This window comes from Amborella trichopoda, chromosome 1, assembly GCF_054954075.1.
Source record: "Amborella trichopoda isolate Santa Cruz 75 chromosome 1, AtrichopodaSantaCruz75HAP2 v2.0, whole genome shotgun sequence".
Lineage (NCBI taxonomy): Eukaryota > Viridiplantae > Streptophyta > Magnoliopsida > Amborellales > Amborellaceae > Amborella > Amborella trichopoda.
This window is the reverse complement of record NC_142336.1, coordinates 23,189,578-23,217,243: the sequence shown is the minus strand read 5'-3', so window position 1 is coordinate 23,217,243 and position 27,666 is coordinate 23,189,578. Positions and strand designations below refer to the sequence as shown.

General features: G+C 36.8%; 1 protein-coding gene across 3 annotated transcripts; it reads left to right on the top strand.

The window, feature by feature from the left end:
- The first annotated feature begins 19,186 nt into the window (after positions 1-19,186).
- LOC18432729 (LIM domain protein) lies at positions 19,187-27,376 on the top strand. Of its 3 annotated transcripts, none has more exons than XM_088853668.1 (5): positions 19,187-19,510; positions 20,595-21,359; positions 22,422-23,160; positions 23,337-23,528; positions 26,701-27,376. In XM_088853668.1, exons 2-5 carry the CDS (start codon positions 20,945-20,947, stop codon positions 27,164-27,166), a joined length of 1,812 nt encoding a protein of 603 aa, XP_088709794.1. In that variant the 5' UTR covers positions 19,187-19,510; positions 20,595-20,944; the 3' UTR covers positions 27,167-27,376. The 3 variants fall into 3 exon arrangements, with proteins under 3 accessions (XP_088709794.1, XP_088709788.1, XP_011622834.2); XM_088853662.1 differs by having other exon boundaries at positions 19,189-19,510; positions 21,530-23,160; XM_011624532.3 differs by having other exon boundaries at positions 19,189-19,510; positions 20,595-23,160.
- The last annotated feature ends 290 nt before the right edge of the window (positions 27,377-27,666 follow it).

Sequence of the window (27,666 nt, the reverse complement as noted above, 5' to 3'; positions counted from 1 at the left end):
TAGATGCTAGGCAGTTAAACTAGATCTCCTTGCTTAGAATAACACATTTTGACTTTTTTGTCAAATGCTCAGCTCCTTCGTGCTTGATAGACTTCAAGATTTTGCTGAGCTAAAAGACTTTCTCATTCAGTGCATCCAGCTCATCATGTCGTAATTGGATTTTTTTCAACCTTATACAACCTATAATGTATTGCAACACTATGGGATGGTAATTGAACTTCAATGGAAAAACCGCCTCTGCTCTATAGGCTAAGGAGTACAATGTAACCTCCATAGTATTCTTTTTGGTAGTGAGATATGTCGACAATGCTCCTCAGAGCCTCTCTTACAAATCTGTTTGGTAAGGGCTGTAACTATCCAGCAAGTTTCTGATGTTTAGCCTTCACTTGCTGACAAGTCAAGCACTTGGAAACAAATTGTGCTACTTCTCTCTTCATGTTATTCAACCAAAAGACTTTTTTTAGATCCTGATACATTTTCGTGTTCCCTAGATGTATTGTATAAAGGGAGTGGTGTGCTTCTTCTAAAATAGCCCTTTTTACCTTCTCATTGTCAAAGATACAACCTGACCTTTAAAACTTATCATATCATCATTGCCCAAAAAAAAATCCTCCTTACCCTCTGAATATATTTCCTCGAAAATTTTCATGAACTGAGGATTCTCCTTTTGCGCTACTCAGATTTGCTGAAAGATAGGCCTCTATTCTTATACATGAAATTATCCCTTTCCCATCATCAAGGGGTAGAGTTGGGTGCCATTCTACTATATCTTCTAGTAGCTTCATCTCTCGGACCATCATGTAAGCCATTAACACCACAGGCTTCCTACTTAAAGCATCTGCCACAACATTGATCTTACCCGGGTGGTAGTTGACGGTCCAATCATAATCATTGAGCAAATCCATGCATCTTCTTTGTCTTATATTCAATTTTTTCTGGGAAAACAAGTACTTGAGGCTCTTATGATTGGTGAACACTTTAAATTGAGTTTCATATAAATAATGTCTTCAAAGTTTTAGGGCAAAAACCACAGCTGCCAATTCCAAATCATGAGTGGGATAGTTCTGCTCGTACGACTTTAACTGCCTGGGGGCATAGGCTATAACCTTTCCCCTTTGCATCAGTACACACCCAAGCCCTTTATGCGAGGCATCAGTAAAAACCACAAAATCTTCATTCCCCACTGGCAAGGTCAGTACTGGGGCGGTAGTTAGTCTCTTCTTTAGTTCTTAAAATCTTCTCTCGCAGTTATTGGACCATACAAACTTGACTTCCTTTTGGGTTAGGCTAGTTAGGGGAAGTGATATATTTGAGAACCACTCTAAAAAACAGCTGTAATACCCCCTCAGTCCTAAGAAACTTCGAACTTCAGATACATTCGTTGGTCTCTCCCACTTAAGTACAACCTCAATCTTACAAGGATCAACAGCAATCCCTTCTTTGGAAATAATGTGCCAGAGGAACGCCACGCTTGAGAGCCAAAACTCACTCTTATTGAGCTTAGCATACAATTTCTCCATCCTTTGGGTCTAGAGGACCACTCTTAAATGTTGCTCAAGATTTGTCTGATTCTTGGAAAACACCAAGATATCATCTATAAAGACTACTACAAAGTTATCCAAATAGGGTCTAAAGACTTTGTTCATCAGATCCATAAACACAACCGGTGCGTTCGCTAATCCAAAAGGTATAACTAAGAACTCGTAGTGGCCATAACTAGTCCTGAACGCAGTCTTAGAGATATCATATTCCTTAACACACAATTGGCAGTCTTAGAAAATACTTGGGTCCCTTGCAGTTGATGAAATAAATCATCAATTCTGGGCAACAGGTATTTATTCTTCACTGTGACCTAATTCAACTGTTTATAGTCAATGCATACCCTCAAAGACCCATCTTTCTTTTTCACAAATAAAACCAGTGCGCCCCATGGTGACACACTGGGTCGGATGAACCCCTTATCCAATAATTTCTGTAATTGCTCCTTCAATTCTTTTAACTCAGCTAGGGCCATCCTATATGGGGCTTTAGAAATTGGAGACCTCTATTTCAAATTCAACCTCCCTAAGTGGGGGCAGAGAAGTTAACTCTTCAAGGAAGACCTCTGGATATTCACTCACCACCGGTATCTCTTCTAACTTAGATTGAACATTCTGTTTTCTACTACATAAGCCAAGTATCCCTCACATCTTCTGGCCAACAGGCGAGAGGCCCGAAGGGCCGAGATGATGTATAAGGGAGAAACATCCTTAATTCCCTTAAAATATAGTCTAGGTTGACCCAAGCATCTAAAAGTTACAATCTTATCAAAACAGTTCACTGTAAGCATAATGGGTAGACAACCAATCCATACCCAAAATAATATCAAAGTCTAGAATATTTAAGAGTATCAAATCTATGGGTAACAAATGCCCTTCAATCACAACCCCACACTGTTTATACATTATATCAATTTTATTGATTCTCCCATAGGCGTACATACTACCAAGGTCCAATCAAGTTGTACAGGCTTAACATTCAGTTGACATGCAAAGTGTGTTGCAACAAATGAATGGGAAGATCCATAATCAATTAAAATTTTTGGTTAAATTCCACATACAGAAAGAGTACCTCGAATCACAGAGGTCAACACCATAGCCTCTTGCTCGGTCAGGGTGAACACCCGCCCTTGAGCCCTTGGTAGATTCTCTAATCCCTTGACGGGACAGTCTTTCACTAGGTGGCCCAATTTGCCGTACCGATAGCAGGTCCTGGTCTTCCTAACGCACTCAACCGCCATATGATTTACCAAACCATAGTGAGGGCAGACAGGGCGTCAGTTGCCTCTCAAATCACATGGAACAACCCTCAAGATCCTGACACCACATTGATTGCGTCTCCCCTTCAACTCTTTCCTTGGAGGTAGTCGTGCCTTCTTCTTAAAACTCTCAGACTGGGCGGCACCCAACCTTCCATCTCTTCCTGCCCGAAATTTGTCATCATCTCTCTCCATCTTTAGGGCTAGGTCCACAAGGGGGAGAAGCTCTTGAGGTTTGCTGCGATAATCCTGCTCCTTATATCGAGTCGAAGGCCCCTCTCAAATTTACTAGCCTTTCACGCCTCAGAACTGATTATATGTTGTGTATACCTGGAGAGTTTAGCAAACTTTGATGCAAATTGCTCAATGGACATATTCCCCTGTTGCAGCTCTATGAATTCTACCTCTTTCCTTTCCTTTACAGAGTCGAGGAAATATTTCTCATAAAAGACTTTTAAAAAATTCTCCCAAGTAGTCACAACATCTGACCCTTCCAGCAACTGTTTTACTGAGCTCCATCAATGCTCGCCTTCTCCTTCGAGCATAAAGGTACCCAGCCTAACTTTCTACTCGTTGGTGCAATTTAGAACTTCAAAGATCTTTCTATCTGCCTTCTCCATCTCTCAGCCTTCTCTACTCCCCCATGCTCTACAAGGTTTGAAGGTGCCAGCCTCTTAAACCTTTCCATCAGATTACTATCATTCATATCAGAGACGGGGGTAGACGGGGCTGGCATAGCTTCTCTCATCGTTTGTGTCATGGCCTCCAAAGCTCTGACGAGTTCACCGAAGGCCTCGGTGTTCCCATAACTTGAACTCGCATTTTGGTACGAGTCCTCAGAATCTCCAACCTAAAACATAAACATCCAGTTACTAGCCTATCAAAGAACTATCTTACAGACACTTCTAAGACTCCCTTAGCCAAGAATCCTATCCTGGCTGCTCTGATACCATACTGTCACGACCTCACCCCCTGACCCCTGCTGGAGGGCGATAAAGTGCGGGATCACGACCGGAAGTCGCGAATGTCACTCATGTGAGAGTGGCTCAACGCATAAGAACATGGAATCAAGAGCAAACCATGAAAGAAAACTAGAATAACTCCATTCAACAGACAAATATCAAATCAAAAGTACAGCTATCTCAATCATTCAATATAAAAAAGTTTTTACAATTCCTTAAATAAAATATACATCATATTGCTTAGACCACCAAAATATACTATGAAAGTCTTCGAATGACGGCTTTCCCAACTTCTCAACTTCAAACTTCAAACCCCCAAATGGCCACCCACCTTTAGCACATATGCCAACACTCTCTTCACTCTACAGCTATGTAAATTAGATGAAATGAGCTAAAAGCTCAGTAAGCAAATCTACACCATTGCATTCCAATTAGTAAAGACAGTTCAGTATACAAGGCATAAGTGACAATCACCTTACTGAAAGCAAAGCAATAAAGACAACAAATCATAGTTACAGAACTAGTAAGGCCTACTCCCGAAGTAAAATTCTCATTGCTCAGGCTAAGCCAATCATGTTGCTTGAAACCTCTACCCTCATTCAAGAGGGAGAACAATGACAAGTGGGTGCCCCACTTTGTAATGCCCTCATACACGCATACACATCCCCAACGCTCTTTGGGGTTTTCAATAGGCAGTGGCCTTGCAAGACACGACCCTCTCCTTATGCCCTTCTGACGAGAGAGTGTTACACTATCATTGGGTGACCCAATGCGTAGTGGCCATATAGATCTGCGAGGTGCAACCCTCCCAACTATTCACATCCTAACTCCCGTCCTTTCATGGGGACTTAGGGAAAGATCTTAGTCGTCAGTACCATCATTCACATAGTAGGTGCCCATTCCCACATTACATAAGCAGTACGGTACCATCATTCACACAGTAGGTACCCATTTACATATCACATATGCAGCACGGTATCACATTCACACAGTAGGTATCCATTCACATAACACATAAGCAGCAAGGAACCATCATTCACACAGTAGGTACCCATTTACATAACAGATAAGTAGCACGGTATCACATTATTACGATATCAGTATCTCATCATGAATAGCAGAAATATCACATTTTGGTAGTGGTACATCACATTTTAACATGTAATAACAGTAACATTATTTCAAATAAGCCTTACCTCTCAATTTCTTACCATCAAGGGCAATGACGTGAGCATATCATTAGGGTCGTAACCTTTGAAACGTTTAGAGTTTGAAATGGTTCCAAAACAAATTGTGTACTAAATACATCTATATTTCAAATGGGGGTATTTTGAAGACAATTGGACCCCGTTTGACCTCTTAAAGGTTCAAAGAGGTGAGGGTTTACTAGCTGCACCCTGCAGTGCACAGGGGACAGCGGCATACCCTGCTTCATGTCACTATAACTCCCAAACCGTGGATCAACTTGTAACGGTTTCAAAATAAAAGTTTAAGCCAAGATGTATATATTTCTAAAAAAAACTAGTTTTAAAGCATTTGAATCTCATTTGGTAGTTTAAAGATTTGTGCCAAACAAGGTGATAGTTCTGAATTTTATGAACATTACCCATAGTAGTATAGCTTTCAATCTAAGAAGAATTTCAAAATAGTTTCTTCATGCAAATTTTAGCCCATTCAAACATCTTTCAAATGGCTATAGTTTAACTAAAAATGAACTTCGTTTGGTTAGTTAAAATCAGTGACCAGAGTAGTATTAATGAAAAATCCAGGAAAACAGTCAACAGTGATATACCCTCTTAATTTGAAACATAACTTAATTTTCATAAAGAATTTCGGTAGTGGGCAAAAACGAACATTTTACTAGACTCGCATATATTTCCAATGGTAGTGATTTGAGGTCAATTGGACCTCGTTTGGCTATTCAAAAGTCTCTTTTAAGAACATACATATTTCTTGAATTTCACAGTAGCATATGACATGTTTCAAGAACACATTCCATAACCTTCATTCCATGGTAAAGTACATGATAACAACCATCCTCTCACAATATACACACATAATATGTATTTATTCCATAATTTAAGAATCATACATCCATTCTCAGCATCCACTTCCATTATAGAATCAAAAACCCAAATTTCAGTGAACAAGGCATAAGGAATTTCTACATCACTCACACATTCATTACTCATATCACAAGCATAAAACTCATGCATCCTTATGACTATAATGCAATGGTGATGCATCCACTTACCTAAACAACAGTGGTTCCTTTTCCAATCTTCCTTTCATAGCTCTCACCCACCCAACAATGGCTGCCCTCCAATAGTCACTTCTTCGAACCTTTGCCTTAGAGAGAGAGAAGAGATGAGGGAAGAGTGAGTGAATTGGGTGAGAGAGGAGGCTTAAGTACTCATGAGGGTGGGGTGGTTGTCCAAGTGGCGCCAAAAGACTTCAAAATCTGGACAAGTGGCACTCAAACATCATGTACTCAACAAGTGGTACTATCAACATATGCATGTCAAAGACACAACCGGTGCTACACAGCCAACACTGGTCCATCTCTCTCATCTTCATAGCCTGTGCTGCACACAACATAGCTGGCGTTGATACTTCTTTACTCTTTACAGCCGGTGCTGCGCACAACACAGCCGGCGCTGCGCACGACACAGCTGGTGTTGTGCACAACACAACCGGCGCTAGTACTTCTTCACTCTTCACAGCTGGTGCTGAGCACAACACAACCGACACTAGTACTTTTCTCTTCACAGCAGGCGTTGCGCACAACATAGCTGGCACTTGTACTTCTTTACTCTTCACAGTCGGCGCTGCGCATAACACAATCAGCGCTGGCCACTGTTGTGCGCTTACTATTGCCACGCGCTCTTCTATCCCTCCTCCCTCCTTATCTCGCCATGCATACTAACTGGCAGGGAAAAATCTGGGTCATCACACAGCAATGGGTCACAGACGGCACTAAGCTCTTATACATGCGCGGTGGTGCTCCAAATAGTGCTAGGACTCTGTTTCACCCTCCATCGTCATGCGCGTCTCTAGACTGGGTGAAAATTGTGGTCCTTACACTCTCCTCTCTACTGAGAATGGTGGCCCTTCGCTTTGTGAGGCATATGAGATATGTAGAGGGGAGGGGGAATGTGAATGTTGAGTACCCAGAGATTGAACCAGACATGGTACTCTCATTTGTGGGATATCATATGGATGTTGTCACTGCTAATCCTAAGGATTGAGTCTCTCTCTCTCTCTCTCTCTCTCTCTCTCTCTCTCTCTCTCTCTCTCTCTCTCTCGTTTGTGGAGTGTTATATGGATGTTGTCTCTGCAATTGACCTCAGTTTGGGTCTTTCAGAGAGAGAGATAGAGTTTTGAGAGACACAGTATTGTGAGAGAGAGAGAGAGATAGACAATATTTTGGGTATCTAAAAGATAGAAAGAGAGTTTAGAGAGAGAGAGAGAGACGGTGTTTTGAGAGAGAGAGAGAGGCAGTGTTATGGAGTTTTGAGAGAGAAACAAAGAGAGAGAGAGACAATGTTTTGAAAATGGTTGGTTAAGAGGGTATCATTACACCATTTATTTAGATAAAAAAATACATGGTCAAAGGGGTCCAAGGGGTTGGAGGATAGAAAAGATAAAGATCCTATGTTTTTTGTAATAAATATTCTAAATCTTTGGGTCTCTTGAGAAATGGGTACCAAAAATAAGGGGTAGGGAGATATTTTCCCAATAAAATACTACCCTTCCTAGTTATCTTAGATTCATCCACCCCAAAAGTATTTGAAACAGTTGTCTCTGAGGTGGGGTATGGTGGTATATTAAAATAAAAAAAATCATTAATAAAGAAGAATTAGTTAGGTACAAGAGTCAGGAATGCAACCCAACAAAACTACTCCACAATAAAAAGAAAAATAAAATCTTGGCCGTTATAAAATCCGTATTAAAATTTCAAGGTGTCATTTTAAATCAGAAGTTTTTTCTTAGATTAGATTGTAAATCTGCTAAAGGAGTCCTAGAAAAGGATATTAAAAATCTAGCTTCAAAACAAATTTTTGATAGATGGCAAGCAATTCTATCAATCTTTGAATTTTATATAAAATTTATAAAAAGAGACTCTAATCCCTACCTGACTTTCGGACTCAAGAATATTTGCAGGAAAAGAATGGCCTCTATAACATATTAGAGAATCAACAACAATATTTGATTTAGCCCTATAGGAAGGAATCCTATAAAATCTAGCGAATCCAGTAAGGTCTCTACCCCTATGAAAAGATTTATGTCCCTACTATTATATCTTTAGAAGAATTAGGAATAAACTTTAGTTTAATGGTCTAGCAAATTATAATTAAATATTTTGACACGTCCTTTAAAACAGTCAGTAAAGGTTGGCATTTTTACAAAAGAATTCTGATCGACTCTAAAAGTTGTTTCATTAAAAATAATCATGTTGATAAAATAGAAAATATACACTCCCAAATAGTTATACACAAAATATTACTTTTAAAGATTTTGGAATGAGCCATTTTTATAATAAAAACTTCTCAGAACCGACACCAACAAATTACAAAGGATTCAATAATTACTCTTACTATGATTATTTAGATGTCTTGGAAAATATTCTTTACATAATAAGCAGAGGTTTGGTCACACATGGTGGATTATCTTTTCTGATAATTTTAATCAATTCGCCCAGTTTACTGGTTGGTGGGAAAACTTTGGAATAAACTTAGATGAAATGCCACCACAGCTGAATGAACATATTTCTTCAAGCAACTATACTAGTACCTTGGAGAGATTATATTTTGTCATCCAGAAATAAATTACCTGGATCTTTAGATGGAAATATGTCATCACCAATACTAATGAGCTCCCTTCTATTGAAAGAACTATGGAAGGAAGAGCTTATGAAAAACAAATTTTAACAAAATAATTTAGAAGAAGTCGATTTTTGGTTGATAATGGATATATGGAACCCACTTATCCAACAAAAACTATAGACTCGGACAGTTATTAAGGAAGAGATGGATGAGAAGATTAAAGTCCCCTTTTTTGTCAGGTACTATTCATGCTATGGCCTAAAGTAATCAGTATAATCTCTTTATTCAAGTATTGTTCATGCTATAGCATGTAGTAACCACTATAGTCTATTTATGACAAGAATTGTTCATACTATGATATAAAGTAAAAACTATTGTATAAAGCAACTGTACATACTACAATATACAATAAATATATTTTGAGAATAAAATACTTTTACCATTAAAACCTTGACATCTCAAGAAAAAAGATGTTTTTAAGCTACCTTGAAGACGTCATCTGTCCCTGAAAGATGCATTCTTATCAGTGTTTGAAAAATCGTCGATTCAGAATAGAAATCATTTAAAGCGATCCGGATCTCGAAATATATGGGGATCCATAAAAATCGGATTTTTCAACATTAATTTATAATAAAAACTGTTTATGTCAAGTATTGTTCATGCTATAGCATGAAGGAACCGCTCTAGTCTATTTATGACAAGAACTATTCATACTATGATATAAAGTAACAACTATAGAATACAGTACATACTATAATATACAATAAATATCTTTTGAGAAGAAAATATTTTTACAATTAAAACCTTGACATCTCAAGAAAAAAGATGCTTCTAAGCTACCATGAAGATGCCCTCTGTCCCTCAAAGATGCATTTTTATCAGTGTTTGAAAAGTCGTCAATCCAGATCGAAAATCGTCTAAAGCGATTCATAATCCAATATTGTGCACACTTCACATATCTGTACTTCCCCTTTGTACAAACGTCACAAACCATTGGTACCCTCCTTTTACAATTAAAACCTTGACATCTCAAGAAAAAAGATGCTTCTAAGCTACCATGAAGATGCTCTCTGTCCCTCAAAGATGCATTCAATCCGGATCGAAAATCGTCTAAAGCGATTCATAATCCAATATTGTGCACACTTCACATATCTGTACTTCCCCTTTGTACAAAGGTCACAAACCATTGGTACCCTCCTATTGTGCACACTTCACATATCTGTACTTCCCCTTTGTACAAAGGTCACAAACCATTGGTACCCTCCTTTTACAATTAAAACCTTGACATCTCAAGAAAAAAGATGCTTCTAAGCTACCATGAAGATGCTCTCTGTCCCTCAAAGATGCATTCTTATCAGTGTTTGAAAAGTCGTCAATCCGGATCGAAAATCGTCTAAAGCATCAATCCAGATCGAAAATCGTCTAAAGCGATCCATAATCCAATCTTGTGCACACTTCACATATCTGTACTTCCCCTTTGTACAAGGGTCACAAACCATTGGTACCCTCCTTTCCTATATCCATTCTTGTGCACACGGCACATCTCTTAGCATGCCATTGGCACCCCCTCCTTCCCTATATCCATCCTTGTGCACAAGTCACATCTCTGTGCACATGTCACGCACCATTGGTACCCTCCACTTCCATGTGCCCACGTCACACACCAATCGTTTCATGTGTTAAAGCTCTTGGCTTTTATATGGTCATTTTATCCGCTCATTGTTAGATGCGGGACAATTTCAATTTGGGAGAATTATTGAATGACGTCTCTTATTTCGAGCCTCAAAATATCAAATTTACCCATTAATTTGAATTAAATTGGAGATATGCTACAAAATAGTTTTCTCTCGCTAGCTTGTTTTTTTAATGTATGCCACTTTTTCAATTTTTTTTCTTTTTTTACAACAAAAAACGGAGTGGGGCAACTTAGGGGAATGAACATGCTAGTTTTTTATTTTTTGAATTTTTTTATTTTTATTTTCCAATTTTCAAGGTGATTTTTTTTTTTTGAATTTTTTTAGTGTCATAATATTAAAATTCATAAGAGGATTTCTTTTTTTAATCATATTATAAAATAAATTAATGAGCATGTCAATTAATTTAATAATATTAATGAGTGTGTCAATTAATTTATAAATCTTAGCATATCATGTTTCCAAATTAGTGTGTCGTGTTCAATGAGCCTCATCTACATATTTTTTTAATTAAATGAATTAATTAGAGTTCCAAACTAGGAAACTGTCATATTAAAGTTTTTGCTATTTATTAGTAAAATGGTTTTTTCGGTAGATTTTATTGCCATGTGTATTTTTATTTTTATTTTTTTGTAACTATTGTACATGTTGTCGATAGGCATTTTTTTTTATTTTTTGAATTTTGATATCTTTATTTCATTTTTTTGGATAACCATAACATTAGAATTTATTGGGGGTTTTATTTTTATTTTTAATCGTATGATATGGAAGCATTTTCTAATAATGTTTAATCATTTTTACTATAATACTATAACTAATAATTATACATTGATAACCAAATATTGTATTTTATTTGTTACTTTATTTACATTATAACTTATATAATTTATTATTTTTATTATAGTTGTAAATAAATTTTTAAAATTAGATGATATTATAAGACATTTTAAATTTGTTCTTATTTGTATAGCAAAATAAGTATAAAATATAATCCAATAATTTCAATTTCATTATATAATATTAAATTTGGCACAAATCTTTAGAAAAGTCAAATCCCACACCCATGTCATAACTTTTCTAGGGATCTGTGCCAAATTTAATGGTGATCCATTGAGGTCCTACATACATGGGTGTGGGTATTAAAGAATAACGATCATATGAGACCCTCCCACAACCATGTGTGTAGGACACCAAAGGACCACTATTAAATTTGACACAGATTTTAGAAACGTCAACTCTCACACTCATGTCATAACTTTTCTAGAGATCTTTACCAAATTTAATGATAATCATTTTTTATCCTACACACATGGGTGTGGGAGGGTCTCATAGGATCACTACCCCTCCCACACCCATGTGTGTAAAACCCCAAAGGATCACCATTAAATTTGGTACAGATCTCTAGAAAAGTCAAGTCCCATACTCATGTCATCACGTTTCTAGAGATTTGTGCCAAATTTAATGGTGATCTTTTAGGGTCTTACACACATGAGTGTGAGAGGGTCTTATAGGATAATTACTCTTTAATATAATATATATTAATATATTATGGTAAATTACATAATTATTTATCATATAATATATATTGTATTATATTTTATATTTAATTATAAAATATTATCATATATATATATATATATATATATATATATATATATATATATATATATATATATATATATATATATATTATTTAAATCAAGTTATCATTACCAAACATATGAAATTTATTAGTCAAGTACTTTTTAATTGTATTAACAAAGTTTGCTAATTTTTCCTTTTTGGAAAGTTTTTGGTGCACCAACCAAAGATCCCTTTAGAAATACTTTGATAAATCTCCTCAAGCAAAAAGGCCAGAGATCTAATATGAGGGTGAAGTTTTTATAAGGTGCCCAGCTTATACTATACAAGTAACACACATTTTTTAATTTTGTCAGCAGACGTAGTCCTATTGTGGGAAACTTTATTATGCTTGAAAATCTATGTTCATCTCTAATTATAAAATTTAAAACTTCAAAAACAGTGTAACTCTAGCAACTCTATAAACACCTAAAAATGTTGAAATTATATTTATGCATTCTAAAGTCAATATGATCAATTGGAATGTTCTCCAACGAAGAATATTTTTTTTATTGAATTTTTGAGGTGCAACTTATTTCAATAGTATAAGATTACAACCTTATACAAACTTTTTCCCTAATCTGCTAATGAAAAGATCATTTATTACACATTTGGTTAGTGTGAGAAAACATTTTTACATGAAACAATTCTCTCTTGCGGTTAAGTGTGAAAATATTTTTACATCAATTAGTTGTCAATTGGCGTGAAAAGATATACTACGACCAATTGGAATGAAAATATTATCACATTTGATAGCATGAGAGAATTTTCTCATGTAAAACTATGTTTTAAAAATTATTTTAACACGAACCAAACGAGCCATTAGGGCTGTTGACTACTTTAAAAGGCTCTATTTGGGAGCATAAAAACAAGGACCCAGTGTCTATGCGGCCAAGCCTGCATATGTAGCAATGATGGCCTATTAATAAATTTATTTTTGAGATTGATGTTTGGACTTAATATTTAAAGACATGTAATCTCTAACATGGAGAATATAAATATGAAAAAATAAGTAAATTTTAAAAGAGTAAATGACACTATGAGACCCTCCCACACACATGTGAGTAGGACCTCAAATAATCATTATTAAATTTTGACACAGTTTTCTAAAAAAGTTATGACATGGGTGTACGACTTAGGTGAATAGGTTTATTGATAATTTTTCTAGAGATCTGTGTCAAAATTAATGGTGATCCTTTGAAATCCTATTTATTTACGTATGGGAAGGTCTATTAAGATCATTACTCATTTTTAAAACTAAAAATAATAATTCTAAAAAGAAAATTCCATTGTGTTTAGATCAATGGTTTAAAAAACGGATCGGTGACCCAGATCGGGCTCCCAAAAAACCGATCCGGATCTGCGAATCAGCGATCCGGATCGGAAATCGGGTGAATCGGTCAGAATAAAGCTTCAAAAAAATCCGAAAAAATTATTAAAATTCATTATAAATATTATTTTTTAGGAATTCAATAAGAAATGAGGGTACTCCATTAAGAATTTTCATGTTTTTGAATGAATATGCGAATATTGATATGTTCTTTCCCTGCATGAACCGCCATTTAGCATTTAATTTACATCACACAAAAGGATAAACATAGAATTATCATGGAATAAGTATATCAATATACATGGACTACAATAAAGCATAAAATTAGTAACATACGATCTAAAAATAAAATGATAGACGACGTTGTTGTTCTTCTTGGTCACGCTGGTGCCATTGATTGAATTCGTTTGACAATTCATTGATTCGATCTAAAAACGAATCATCGATATTAGCGGGCGTCTGACTATTCCCAAATCCCTGAGTGTTAGTGTTTTGTTGTGTTCCCAATCCAAAATCCCTGAAGCTTGTCCATCCTTCATGCTCACCTGCACTGTCGTGCTCATCCCTACACTGTTGCTGTTGGGACTCGATATGTGAATAATATGGCTGGGATAGGGTGGCCTCAGAATCATTATCTCTCTCATTTTCTCTTAGACCCCCTTCCCACTCTCCCTCATTAGGTGTAATATCACCGACATATTGTGGATATTGGCTGGTTGCTTCCTCTTTCATGCTGCTCATCACTTTCTTCAATATCTTCATCACCGATAGCCTCAAAGAACGCTCTCTTGTGTAACACTGGCTCCTCCTCTTCTACTACCCATTAGTCTGCTGTGTCTGTGACAAATATTGTGTCTAAGTCTATCGGCCCATAGTCTTCAAGCTTCCTTCTTATTTGTCGCTCTCTGAGGTTTAAATTATAATGAACGTAGACTAGTTTATGAAGCTTCTTAGAAGCGAGTCGATTCCTTCTAGTAGTGTGCAACCATTGGAACGTACTACAGTTGCGCTCACAGCCAGTAGCAGAACATGTCTGGGAGAGCACCTTGATTGCTATCCTCTTTAGGTGAGGTGCATCAGTACCATATATCTCCCACCATTCAGCTGGATTAAAATGTAAAAAGCATTGTAAGGGCAAGAACAATTCATAAGATTAAATATATGAATAAACAAAATATTAGCGAGGGGATAACCTGGATCCATCATAGTTCGAGAATTTCTGGCAAGTCTAGTTTCGAAGGATCCTATAGCATCCCTATACATAGCAAGCTAAAACAAATATATTACGTTTTAGTGCATTATTCCTCACAAATATAACAACTCAATGAAGTTCTTACCCAAACATTAAATAATACCTCTTGTATTGCTGCTACTTGGTTTCGATGGCTTCTCTCCAACCTTACAATAATGTATCTGACCCCTTCCATAATCTTGTGGGGTTGTTCAGGTGTCAAATAGAAAAATTTTGGGTTGAAGTAGTAACCTAAAAAATATATAGGTAGAAAAATGTCATTTACAATTTCATAAAAAAATGATTTAAACTGAAACATTGTAATGATATAATTATCAGCATAATGAATTGAACGTCCAAATTTGGTGTTCCACCTCTTTTCTATAATCTCGATCACTTTGCTAGCAAAATTACACTTCTCCCCAATAGCTGATTTCGCCCTCTCAATACCTTCATAAAGGATACCCATGGTAGCTTTCTTGTCAGCATCCACCATTCTTAACACCGTGACCAAAGGGGCAGTGGCCTCTACAACACTGGAACATCGAGACCAGAACAGCCTATTTGAGATTATGTTGTCCACTTTTATACCGGTACTGGACTTCGAGAGGCGGTCATTTAACCACTCTTCACAAGTAAACAATCTCTTTAATGCACCTTCAGATTGTCGAATGGAGTCCACAGCTAAGTAATCGGTCGCAAAGCGGGTTATGGCAGGCCTGATTATCTCTTTTTTCTTAGAGTGTTCTCTAAACAGAAATAATATTTTAGAGTGGTTGTATATAAATCTCGACACCAACCTTGCTTCATCTAGAGTCTCCTTCACAATTTTGATCTCACCGATTTCCTCTAACATAAGATCGATGCTGTGTGCAGCACACGGGGTCCATACTAGATGCTTCCTCTTATCCATCAACTTGCTGCCCGCAGAAACACATGCACGCGCATTGTCCGTAATAAACTGGACTACATGCTTATCTCCCACCTCCTCCACTATCTGATCATATAGTCGTACGTAGAAGTTTGCATCCTTCTTCGTCCCTGATACGTCTTTGCTACACAAAAAAGCTGTACCTTTTGGGGAATAGGCCAAGAAGTTTAAAAACTCCTTTTTGCTAACTTTATTCAACTAACCATCACTCATGAGAGTAATTCCTGTCCTTGGCCAACTCTGTTTATATTCTTCAATCCACTTTTTAACTTCCTCTACCTCTTCATCTAATATTGGCTCACTGAGCTCATATGCCGTCGGGGGTTTTACCCCGGGCTCGACTCTTTGGATTGCACTAATCATAGGTGGAAAATATGGGCTATTGGCTGCATCAAAGGGAATCCCTTTATCGTAGAACCATTTACCAACATATCTCCCTAACATGTTTCTTGTACCTTTAACCATGCCTTTTAGGGTCATCTGTTGTGACTTAGGCTTTGAGAGAAATGGGTCTTTACGACCATGACCTGCAATACTGGCACTCCTAGGTAACTTAGAAACAATTTCTTCAACAACTGATTCTCCTTGATACATATTGCCACCAACCCCTCCATACATATTTGAGCTGGGCCCGCCATACATGCTCGAGCTGGGCCCGCCATGCATATCTGAACTAGGCCCACCATGCATATCGGAGCTAGGCCCACCATCCATGTCTGAGCTAGACCCACCGGGCATTCTAAACCCACGTTCCCTCTGGTATTGTTCATGTAAACTCAATCTTGTGGCCATGTCCAGCTCATTATTATATTGCTCTTCTAGGTCATAATTATATTGCTCTTCTGTATCATTCCTGCTTGATGATGTATATAAACTAGCTATCTCCTCATTCATCCTATGTTTGGCAATTTTTTTACCTTTGCTAGCATTAAGAATTGCCACCATCTGTTTTTTTACATTACTAAGGACACTAGCGCATGCAGAAACTTCTCCCTTAACCCCTGCCAAGTGTTGCTTGAACCTATGTACCCCACTACTTATCACTCTTTGACAGTAATTACAAATAATTTTGTCTTTCTTGTTGGGATCAAGTCTGACCCCATGTTGCCATGCATGGTCTTCTGTAGATCTTGACATGATTCAACTGTTTTAAGATGTAAAAAGTTTAAATTAACCTGACAGTTCAAAAAGAAACATAATCATCATGTGTAGTGATAATATGTTGCGGTAGTTCATGTAGTCATATGCACTGTTATTTGTTATTGCAAAATACCTTTTTTGACAATAATATTTTCGTACATATCAATTACAAACATTTAGAATAATACAAAATGCAAGCTCCAAACATGGCTACAACTCAATTATCAAGAACATACATTTTTTGCATTAAAAAATTAATAATAAAAACAATTCTTCAAAGAGCCGGCTAACATCAGTCATTCCAACTAAAAAATCCATGAACAACAGATAAAAAAAATACAGTTTTGTATTAAAAATATAATAAGATGCATTTTTTTGCATAAATAATCCATCAACATACAATTTTTTCAACAAAAACTTTAACAATAAAAATTTAAAATATGGTTTAATACCTCATGATATTTAAAACCTTGTCACGATTTTCACATCTTTTCGGAAAATCATCATTTTTCAAAAAATTCGATCATGGAAAAAAAAAAAAAAAAATTACAGCAAACTCAAACAATAAAAATTAAAAATTGGGTTTAATACATCATGATAATCAAAACTTTATCACGATTTTCACATCTTTTCGGAAAATCATCATTTTTCAAAAAATTCGATCATGGATAAAAAGAAATAAAAAAAAAAAGTACAACAAATTTTCAAAAAATTCGATCATGGATTAAAAAAAAAAATTAACAAATTTTCAAAAAGTTCGATCATGGATTAAAAAAAAAAATCACAAATTTTCTAAAAATTCGATCATGGATTACAAAAAAAAATTCGATCATGGATTAAAAAAAAAAATCACAAATTTTCAAAAAATTCAATCATGGATTACAAAAAATTCGATCATGGATTACAAAAAATTCGATCATGGATTACAAAAAATTCAATCATGGATTACAAAAAATTTGATCATGGATTACAAAAAATTCGATCATGGATTACATATAATTCGATCATGGATTACATAAAATTCGATCATGGATTACAAAAAAAAAAAAACATAAAAAAACAAAAAATTCGATTGTGGATTACGAGAACAGAAAAAAACAATTCGATCATGGATTACAAAAAATTCAATCATGGGTTACGAAAAAAAAAAAAAACAAAAAATTCGATCATGGATTACAAGTAAAAAAAACAAACATTTCGATCATGGATTACAAAAAAGTCGATCATGGATTACAGAAAATTCTATCATGGATTACAAAAAATTCGATCATGGATTACAAAAAAAAAAAACAAAAAGAAACAAAAAATTCGATCGTGGATTACAAAAAAAGAATAAAACGATTACATCATGGATAACAAAAAATTCAATCATGGATTACAAAAAACTCTATCATTGGTTACATAAAAAACAAAAAACAAAAAATTCGATCATGGATTACAAAAAAAAACAAACATTTCGATCATGGATTACAAAACATTCGATCATGGATTACAAAAAATTCTATCATGGGTTACAAAAATAAAAAATAAAAAATAAAAATTCGATCATGGATTACTAGAAAAAAAAAACAAACATTTCGATCATGGATTACAAAAAATTCGATCATGGATTACAAAAAATTCTATCATGGGTTACAAAAAAAAAAAAAAAAAAAAAAAAAATTCTGTTCTTCACAGAGTCGTTTTACATAAGCGATTTTAACTCAAAAATTCACCTCTAAGTGAATAAATTACATCCAATTGAGTATATTTTCTGATAAACAACAATATAAGGAATCAAAACCCTAAATTTTTAACATATTATTTCTAATATATCATGAAAACAAAATCAAAAGGCGGAAAAAAAAAAAAAAAAACAACGGAATTTTGGTTCCGCAGACATCTCAGTGTTCATCTCAAATTTCTTGCTGTAATTGACCAGATTACGTAAAATTGAAAATTTTAAATCATACTAGACACAATAAAGATTAAAAACCCTAATTATTGAACTCATTATGTTCAAAATATGCCGTGAAATAAATCAAATGGCGGAAAAAAAAAAAAACCCAAACTTCTTACCTGATTTTGTGAACCGAAGCCTTCAATCTCCAAAAAACTCAGTTTTTTTCAACGATTATCACAAATTAGTAACAAAAGGTTTTGATTCACAGCTTTAAGATCAAAATGCCTACAAATTTTGAAAGATTCATGCCCTATTTGGCATGAAACTTTCAGAACAGGCGGAAACCCTAAACACCAAATTTTTCGTGATCCAAAAACAACAAATTTTTCACCATTTAATCCTTGAAAAAGTTGAATAAAGCTGTTTACAGCCTGCTAATCAAATCACATGCCAAAAAAAACAAAAAAAATGATAAAAAAATGACAAATTTCAAAGAATCCCGTGAAGAACACTGTGCAACCCGTGTTCTTCACGGACTCGCCGATTCCGCATAGTGAATCGGCGAGTCACTGTGTGGAATCGTCCGGTTCTCTCTAGAACCGGACGATTTTCGATTTTTTAACCGATCCGGTCCTTTTTCGCGATTTTCGAGTCGAACCAGATCCGATCCGGTTCGACTCGGCGTTTTTTAAAACGCTGGTTTAGATAGACTACTTGCATCATCTCTTTACGGCATACAATTTACCTAAAAAAACAAAGTCAGCACAAAAAGCAGGGGTGTTCCGGTAATTCAACGATCTTATGCAAAAGACGAGATGGGGGGAAATTTGGATCCCAATATTTTCGAACCCCGCCTTCTTTCTGATCCGCTATTTCTTGCAACCCAAAACATGTCTCTGTGCTCCTCCTGAACACATTCGTCTCTCTCTCTAGACACCCGTGAAAAACCCTAGCGAGGTGCTCTGCTTTCCCTTTGAGAGATATTTTTTTACCTGCACCTGCTGCTGACCTACCACAGAGAAAGAGAGAGCTTTGCATTTGATTTTCCAGCACACAGAGAGGTCAGGCTTTTGTTGCTCAAAGAAGGCAACAGCCAAGTGAGTTGAATCTCGCTTTTTTTCTCAAGTTAAATTTTATCTTCATGAATGATTTTGTAATGGTTTATTGGTGGGCTATTTTGCCTTTGTCTCATGGATGATTAAATTGTGTATCCTTTTTTTTAGGAGGTTTATTGGTTATGTATCTAAGTTTTTTATTTTATGTTATTTTATTTCCATGTGTGTGGAAGAGAATGGCTTTAATCATTCTGCACTGTAGATACTGACGATTTTCTCATTCTATTTCCTATGGTTACAATTTTCTGTATCTTCAGTTGATTTGGGGGTTTAAGGTTCGGCATTTTTGGATTGCTTTCAATAAAAAATTAGGGTGAAGACCTCTTATCCCTTTCCATCACAATGAGGGTTGGGCTTTCTCAAATTTCTAGTTCCATGAAATAAGCAAATGCCTTGATTATTTCTTACTGTCAATTGCTTTGTCCTCAGAAATCTGTACATTACCCACATTTGCCATGCTATTGATCTTCCTCTTGCTGGAAGCACATGCTTCCTTTTGACAGTGAATTGCAATTCATTATGTATTGCTTTATTGGAATTGTTTGCTTTTGTCTATGGTTCTGCACGATCGTCAGTGTATTCATACATGCACGTGCCATAAGATTGTCATCTCTTTCTCTCTCTCACACATTATCTCTATGTTCAAGGGATTGCTTTCGTGCTTCTATTTCAAAGGAGACAAACTTATCTTCTGTAATGTACTGGTGTGGTGGCAAAGTGGAATGGTTAGCTTTGAAATTTTTAAATATCTATTTCTTAAATAACTGGCACATGTTTGCTCTTCAAGGCTGCCTGTGCATTGAGTGAAATTTTGATATTAAGAAAATCGATTTTGTTTCTTATTTATGTAAATATTGGTAGCATCAGAGGGGATTCACACTTTTATGAAATCTTCAAGAACAATAAAGTATTCCTTGAATCTATTTACAGTATTATATTGGATGAATGGAGCGAACCTTATTTAATTACAAAATGGTATTAAAAAAGTGCATTTTGCACATCATATCAATGAAATACAGAGTTAACAGTATTATAGGTAGTTTTCAGCTTTTCCATTGCCATACAGGTGATATTACCAGCACCACAGTTTATCAAACAGTGCAGTGCTACCAATTTTCACTTGCATCCCAGAATTAAGGAAAGTCAGCAGCAGGGGTGCTTCCAAGTGAGACTGTAGTGAAAGTTATCAAATGTCACCTTAGAAAGCCATAAAAGCAAATCCAGAGCAGGGGTATTCCAGTAATTCAACAATCTTTATGCAAAGACGAGAAGGGTGGGAAATCTCGATCCCAATATTTCGAACCCCGCCTTCTTTCTTTCTTTCTTTCTCTCTCTCTCATCTATGATTTCTTGCAACCAAAACATGCCTCTCTGCTGCTGAACACACAGTCGGCTCTCTCTCTCTCTTGACACAAAATGGTTGGAGTAGACATCACACAACCTCAAAGGGTGGTATTTTTAATAGATCTGCAACCTCTCCACCAATGCCCAAACCCCCATCTCTACATTTCTCTCATCAAGGCCTCAATTCAGAAATGCCTTGCAAACCCTTCTCTCTCCTCTTCCCTCTCTGCTTTCAAGCTCTTCTACTCCTCTCTCTCCCCCCTATTATCTTCCTCTCACATTCACCAACTACTCTCCAAATCCCTCCTTTTATCTCACTTTGACTTCCCACCCAAAACGCAAAGCACCCTTTTTCGTACCCTCGAATCACTGAAGATTCCATGCCATCGACAGCAGAGTGGCTCTTCTCCCTTTGCAACTGCTGAGTTACTTGCACGTGCATTGCAGCAGATAGTCCATGACTATTGGTGGGATGCTCAAGACAATGGTACACAGCTCTCTAATCATCTCCATGTATCTCTCAATCCCAATAAACATTTTCTCATAGTTCTTTTCTCTCCAATTCTGTGGTCTCATGAAATGTTATCCAAGTTCATGGGCATGGAGATCAAAGATGGTTTTGTAGATAGATGTTGCTTTTCCAAATCTTTTTGTCAGGTTTTCGGCTCTGTGAGAGAAGCATTTGAGTCCAGAGGCATTCATCTTTGTTGGGTAGATGTGAGTGGAGCAGAGGAAAGGTTTGGCAATCAATTGGGTCTGTTAGACGAGGAAATCAAGGGTTTTGGATGGGGTGTCAACTCTACAGATGTGATTCTTTGTGGATCACAGATTGTCCCATTTGGTCTTATATGGCCTACCATTGCTTTCTCCATGGAAATTGTTGGCCAGAACAAGGGCAGTGCAGAGTTGACATTGGAGATCAGTGATGTCAATGGAAAGCCATTATCTTGCCGGTATTGTGATCTTGAGTTGATCAACATGGAGCCATGCTTAAATAGAACTGATCCATTGGGGATAAAGAGATGTCTGGTTTCCAGTGATCGCAAGCAAAGCTTGAAAAAATTGGATACAGATAGTGTGAAGATCCATGTTCACAGAGTTTTTAGTAAGGATCTATCGGTTAATGTTGAGAGAGTGGTATTAGCCGTCTTTCTGCTTCGTGGGTTTGCAGGGAAATCTAGAGAGAGAAATAATGTTGAAGCATGTGATCCTTGTGGTTTTGTTGCAGACAGGGTTCTTGAGAAGCTCCGGTCAAAAGAGAGTGAGTTTATGGCTGGGAAACCTGCTTGGCAGCTTTTTCTAGCTTTTTTAACGAGAAAATACTACCAGGCTCTGGTTTCTGTAACAGATAAGAATGGTTGTTCTCATATGGGTGTTTTAGATCCCTTTACAGCTCACTCAGCAATTCTCAGTATTATTGATGCTGGTTCTAATCATCTTCAGGAAAATGCCTATCTTGAATGTGGAATGAGTGCTAATTCAAACCAACAAAATTTAGTTACTGATTGTCAATTTGAGGCTTCTATTTATGTTCCCTTATGTACTGCAGAAGATGTTGCAGAAAGAAGGGACAGAAGACATGCAGAAAGAGGGGAGAGAAAACTTAAGTTGTCGAGTACACTTACTAACCTAACATGGGATTCCTTCTATAAATCAGTCCTCAAACACTTTTGTGGCGAGCAACCTGAAACAGATACTCCTCTTAGTTTAAAAGATTTCTACATGATGAATGGCTGCAAACTCTCAAAAAAGTTGAGGTTTCTAAACTGCTGGACAAAACAGATTGAGAAATCATCTGTTTTCTGTGAAAGTGCCAGCATAATGGATCTGCGAAATTCACAAAAAGATGATGTTGATGAAGATAAGGAGGTTACAGTTATGAGTACACAGTCCTTGCCATCTTCAGAATCAGTGGCAGATTGTACCTCTTTAAGTCAGTGTCAAGATGATGGATCGGATATCTTGAATTCTGAAGATCCCGAAACTTTCTTTAAGTCTGTTTCTGAGAAGATGGCACAGGGTATCTCTGATCCGGAGGTAGACTTGGGGTTCTTAGCAGGGTGCCTTGTTGAACTGTCGATCAATTGGTTGCTGGCAAAACATGAAGGACAACTACCCTCTAAAAAATTTGGGGAAGCTTTTAATGCAAATTCTGCCTCCCATTTGGGCCAATTACTATTAAGAACACCAGAAGAGTTGGAAGTGAAATACAAAAACTGCCCTTCTTCTTCCAGTGCTGCTTATTCTAACACTTCTGCTCATTACACTTTGGAGAATAAAGTTCAAGAGTATCCTTTTATTTTATTTTATTTTTAATTCAAATTTTTAATTTTTTAACAAATTAGTATGTAATCCTATCTTCAATGACATTAGAGTTTCACTGAATGGTCAGAGTCACATGCCTCCACTACCAAATTGAGTCATTTGAGAGGTGAATTCAAGTTGTTTCCTTAATTATTGTAAGACATGAATTGCAGGTCTTAATTCGAATGGAGATACTTAGGTCAAAGATATGTGGAGACATTGAGGCCAACGAAAAAGATGAGATGGTGAAAGATATTTGCTGCCTGTTAGAAAACATTCAATTTAATCTGCAAGGAGAGATCTTTGTTGGTGAAGACCTTGTTCAGTTTGCAGAAAGGGTCATTAAATCCAGGTACATTCTTTTCAAATATCCAATTAGCAGTCACTGAATAACTAATGTGTAGCTGTGATGATTAAAAAATGTTAATGTACCAAATGAAAATGGCAAACAATATCATGCTGCTATTCTACAAGACAATCACATCCTTTCATCATGCTTTAGCTGTGTACATTTTATCAGTCCACTTGACTTGAAAATTGATAACTTGACATTGCTTTTGGGTGGTGGGTTGTGCATGCCTGTAAATTTCTAATACCCCTTCCCTAAGGCTATTTCTGCCCTTCAGAAAGGGTGGACATCCTTTCATCATGCTTTAGCTGTGTACATTTTGCCGGTCCACTTGACTTGAAAATTGATAACTTGACATTGCTTTGGGTCTTGACTTGAAAATTGATAACTTGACATTGCTTTGGGTGGTGGGTTGTGCATGCCTGTGAATTTCTAATACCCCTTCCCCAAGGCTATTTCTGCCCTTCAGAAAGGGTGGACAGGCTGCCCTGGGTAGCCTGCCTATGTCTAGGCGGGGTGCTCTGGCCCTCTAGGAGGCTGCGACACCTACCTATGCAGAAGGCTGGCCGAAATTTTGAACTATGGCTTGGCTCATCAGTGCCTTCTGATTGATTGCATCTAAAGCTTCAATAATTGATTCAGTTTGAATACCTTATCTGAATTGTCCCTGTTGAGCATGAAACTGTTTACAGAATGAAATCTTATCCTTCATTGATGATAACAACATGACTAATTGATCTAAAGTTGGCTCAATTCTTTTTCCATGATCAAGCTGTATGTCTCTATTATGTCTCATACGCTAATGGTGAGTGCATAGGGATTTCACTGAGCTCAGGAAATAGCTACTTCTGAATTGCTGTTGCATGACATAATTGGTTCAAGACTCCTAGCTCTTTGATTAAATTTTACGAGTGCTGCATGGTCATCAGCAGACTCTGTGGGAGGAGCACATGCAGACTTTGTTCTATGCTCCTCTGGAATGAACAGAGGGGATACAATAATACGTTTCAGGTGACAACTCCTGCAATTGAAAGCTGATTCTCTAGTCAAAGACCATGAAGTAGGAAATTTTTTATGCTTGAGCTTGATTGGTTAAGGTGCTGACAATTGCAACACTATGGACCAAGTTCAAACCCAAGTGCTGTAACTACCAAAAAGAAAAAGAATATAAAAGTATATGGGAAATCTATCTTTCTCCCTTGGATTTTGAACCGCTTTCAATGTTCCTCAACAGCATTTTGGAATGCCTTCAAGTAATGTTATTTCCTTCCAAATTGACATCATATTGTTAATATGGAACTGAGTGGAGGATCTTTTTAGGAAAGAGTGAGATAATGAATGGTTGCTATCACCAACTTATGATGAAATGGGCCTGGGGTCCTGAGGTGAGAATGAAGGACTTGTTGCTAAAGTAGCGTTATAGGCCAGACAATCTGAACATGAGATGTATAAAACCATCAAGTGATTCTTGCGGAGAAAAGCAAAAGAAATTAGGATTGCTCCAACCATTTCGCATATAGAGAATATAAAAAGTATTTGGTCAACAGGCACCTAATCAGTAACACTCTCCTGGACCACCATTGTAAAGCATAACTAGGACTAGAAAAAATTCAACTTTCAACTAACAAACGTTTGGCCATTAACTAGATAATGTCCAAATTGGTGGTTGGAAGAGTAAAACTTTATAGACTCCAACTCCAGAGATGCGAAACCTTAATCCTTTAATGGTTTCATGGGTATGAGAGACTGTAATACTGCTCATGCAGAGGTGAATCTGAAGTAAGCTTGGAAAAGAAGGCTGAGTTGATGGAGCTAGAGACATGGAAAGGTAGTCCCCGAGTTTTACTAGGAGCAAAGAAAAGCAAAACGGTGATGACCAGGTCCATGTGAAAATATACTGGTGTTGTGGTCTTTTACTATTGTACGTTTCTGCAAAGAGTTGAATACATTTATGCATAGCCAGTACTATTTGGCCTCCCATCGGCATAGATAAATGGATTTGAGTTTTATCAAGGGGGGTACCACATCAAAAAGTCTCTTATCTTCCTTGTACTGTATTATGCACTTCATAATCATGTCAAAATATAGTTCTTTTTGGCCAGTTTATTTTCCTTGGTAAGTATGCTGGTCTATGTGAGGATTCAATTTAAGTTAAAAGTCCTTTGGTCTTCCTCATATGATCAGGATTAGTGTTATCAGGATGCACCGGTCACTAAATTGGTGGGCGGTCTAGTCCAATCAAAATCGGTGTGACGTCGGTTAAACCTATTGAACTTTTAAATAAATAAAGAAAAATTAGCTAGTCATAATCGGCTCATCTAACTGGTGTAAGTCAATCAAACATTAGTTTTGACCATATTTGTAACTAAACTTGGTTTTCTCTAGGGGGATTGACTAGCTCACCAGTCGACCCAGCTGGTATGATCTGGTCTTGATAACTATAATTTGGATATATTATCACTATAACTATCCCTTGGGGCGTCATTAAACATCATGGCATGTTGGATTTTATTCCTTGTATGCTATGTGCGTTCGTTCATAGATATTGCAGCATACTTGAAGCCAAGTGAGATAAAGTAGGAGATATAACTGAGATGGGGGTATTCATGTATTGCAGTGGCTCAAATCACGAGCTGTCCATTCTAATTTCCCATCAAAGAAAGAGCCAGCCAAGAGTTTTTCCAATTTGTGATGGCTTTTGTTCTCTTGTTTAATTTGAAAAACTAACTTGTAACCAATGTGGCATAGACATGGTGAGCAGGTTTTGTAGCCAGTTGATATGGTGGCACTAAGCTTGTTTATCCCTGGGCAACTACTATTGTTTGACACTATTTTGTCTATCCATGGATGTTAATAATCTCTGGTGAGATGCTTTACCAGTTTCAAGAGTTTAGATTTTGGGTCCTCCAGTAGTTCGTTAGTTGTAATTAAATATCCACAGGTATTTATTTAGTCACGATTTGTAAACTGTAAACATGTCACGGTGATCTGCTGACTGATGCTTTGATTAGCAAATAAAAGAGGATTCTACATTATATGCCTTCCATGGGGAATTAATCACAAGCTTTTGGTGTATGTGCCTCAAAGTCTTCTCACCTGAACTTTTTAATCAATTTAGTTGAGCGTCATTTTGTTTTTGTTTGTTGTTTTTAGTTATAAGTTTGGATTTGTGCAGATATGCAGATTCTCTTCAAGACTTGGTACACGAGATATACAACCAGATGGAATTTTCTGCGGTGGACGCATTAGATTCTCCTATCATCATTGAACAAGCTCAGAATTTGAGCGAGCCATGCTTGTTCGGCAATGACCACCACCAACACAGAGGTGATGCTGCTAATGATGAAGTGGAAGCCGAAGAGCACCGCCTTAAAGAGGAAGCACGAGAGAGGCGGGAAAAAGCACGTAGATTGGCCCAGCTCACAAGTTGGGCTCCCAACCTTGGGCGAGTGTGGGCACCACGAAGGACTCAGATTCCGGCAAAAATTCCCAGCAGAATGGGAAGTTGCCAGCGGAAAGGGCATGGGGAAGTGGCTGAGGTGGTTTACGAAACGCCAATGGCAGAGACCAAAAAGAGGTGTAGAACTGATTGCGGTGGTGGGTCAGTTTCCAAGGCCTTGTTTTCTGACCCACTGAACTAGTGTCCGTTAGTTTTTGTGCCCTCCAATATTTATTTAGTGGAAAAGAACAGGAAAAAAAGAAGAAATACAACGCTAAGAAATTACTCCCTGGCTGTAAGGATAATGCTTTTCTTTTTTCATTGTTCTTTTAATCCTTGGGAAATCGACCAAGCTTCGTATCTTATTAAACGTCGAAGTGTTAATAAGAGATGCATCACCTGTTCAGGGAAATTGATTGGCTTACAAAGATCATCCGTTCCCATAAAACATGCTCCATTATTCAAAATCCTTTGGACTAATATTTAGTGACACAATTTCATATAGTCAAAGGAAACAATTTCACACGAGCTGGACCGTACTTCTACAATATGTGGTCCAGAGGTATAAAGCTCAAATAGGTGGTCTATTTAAACACAATTGTAACTAACGGCAAATGTTTTTTTAATATAAATATTATTTCTAATTTTCAAAATTTATTTATTTATTTCATATTCATGATTTCCATGTTGCAGATTATATAT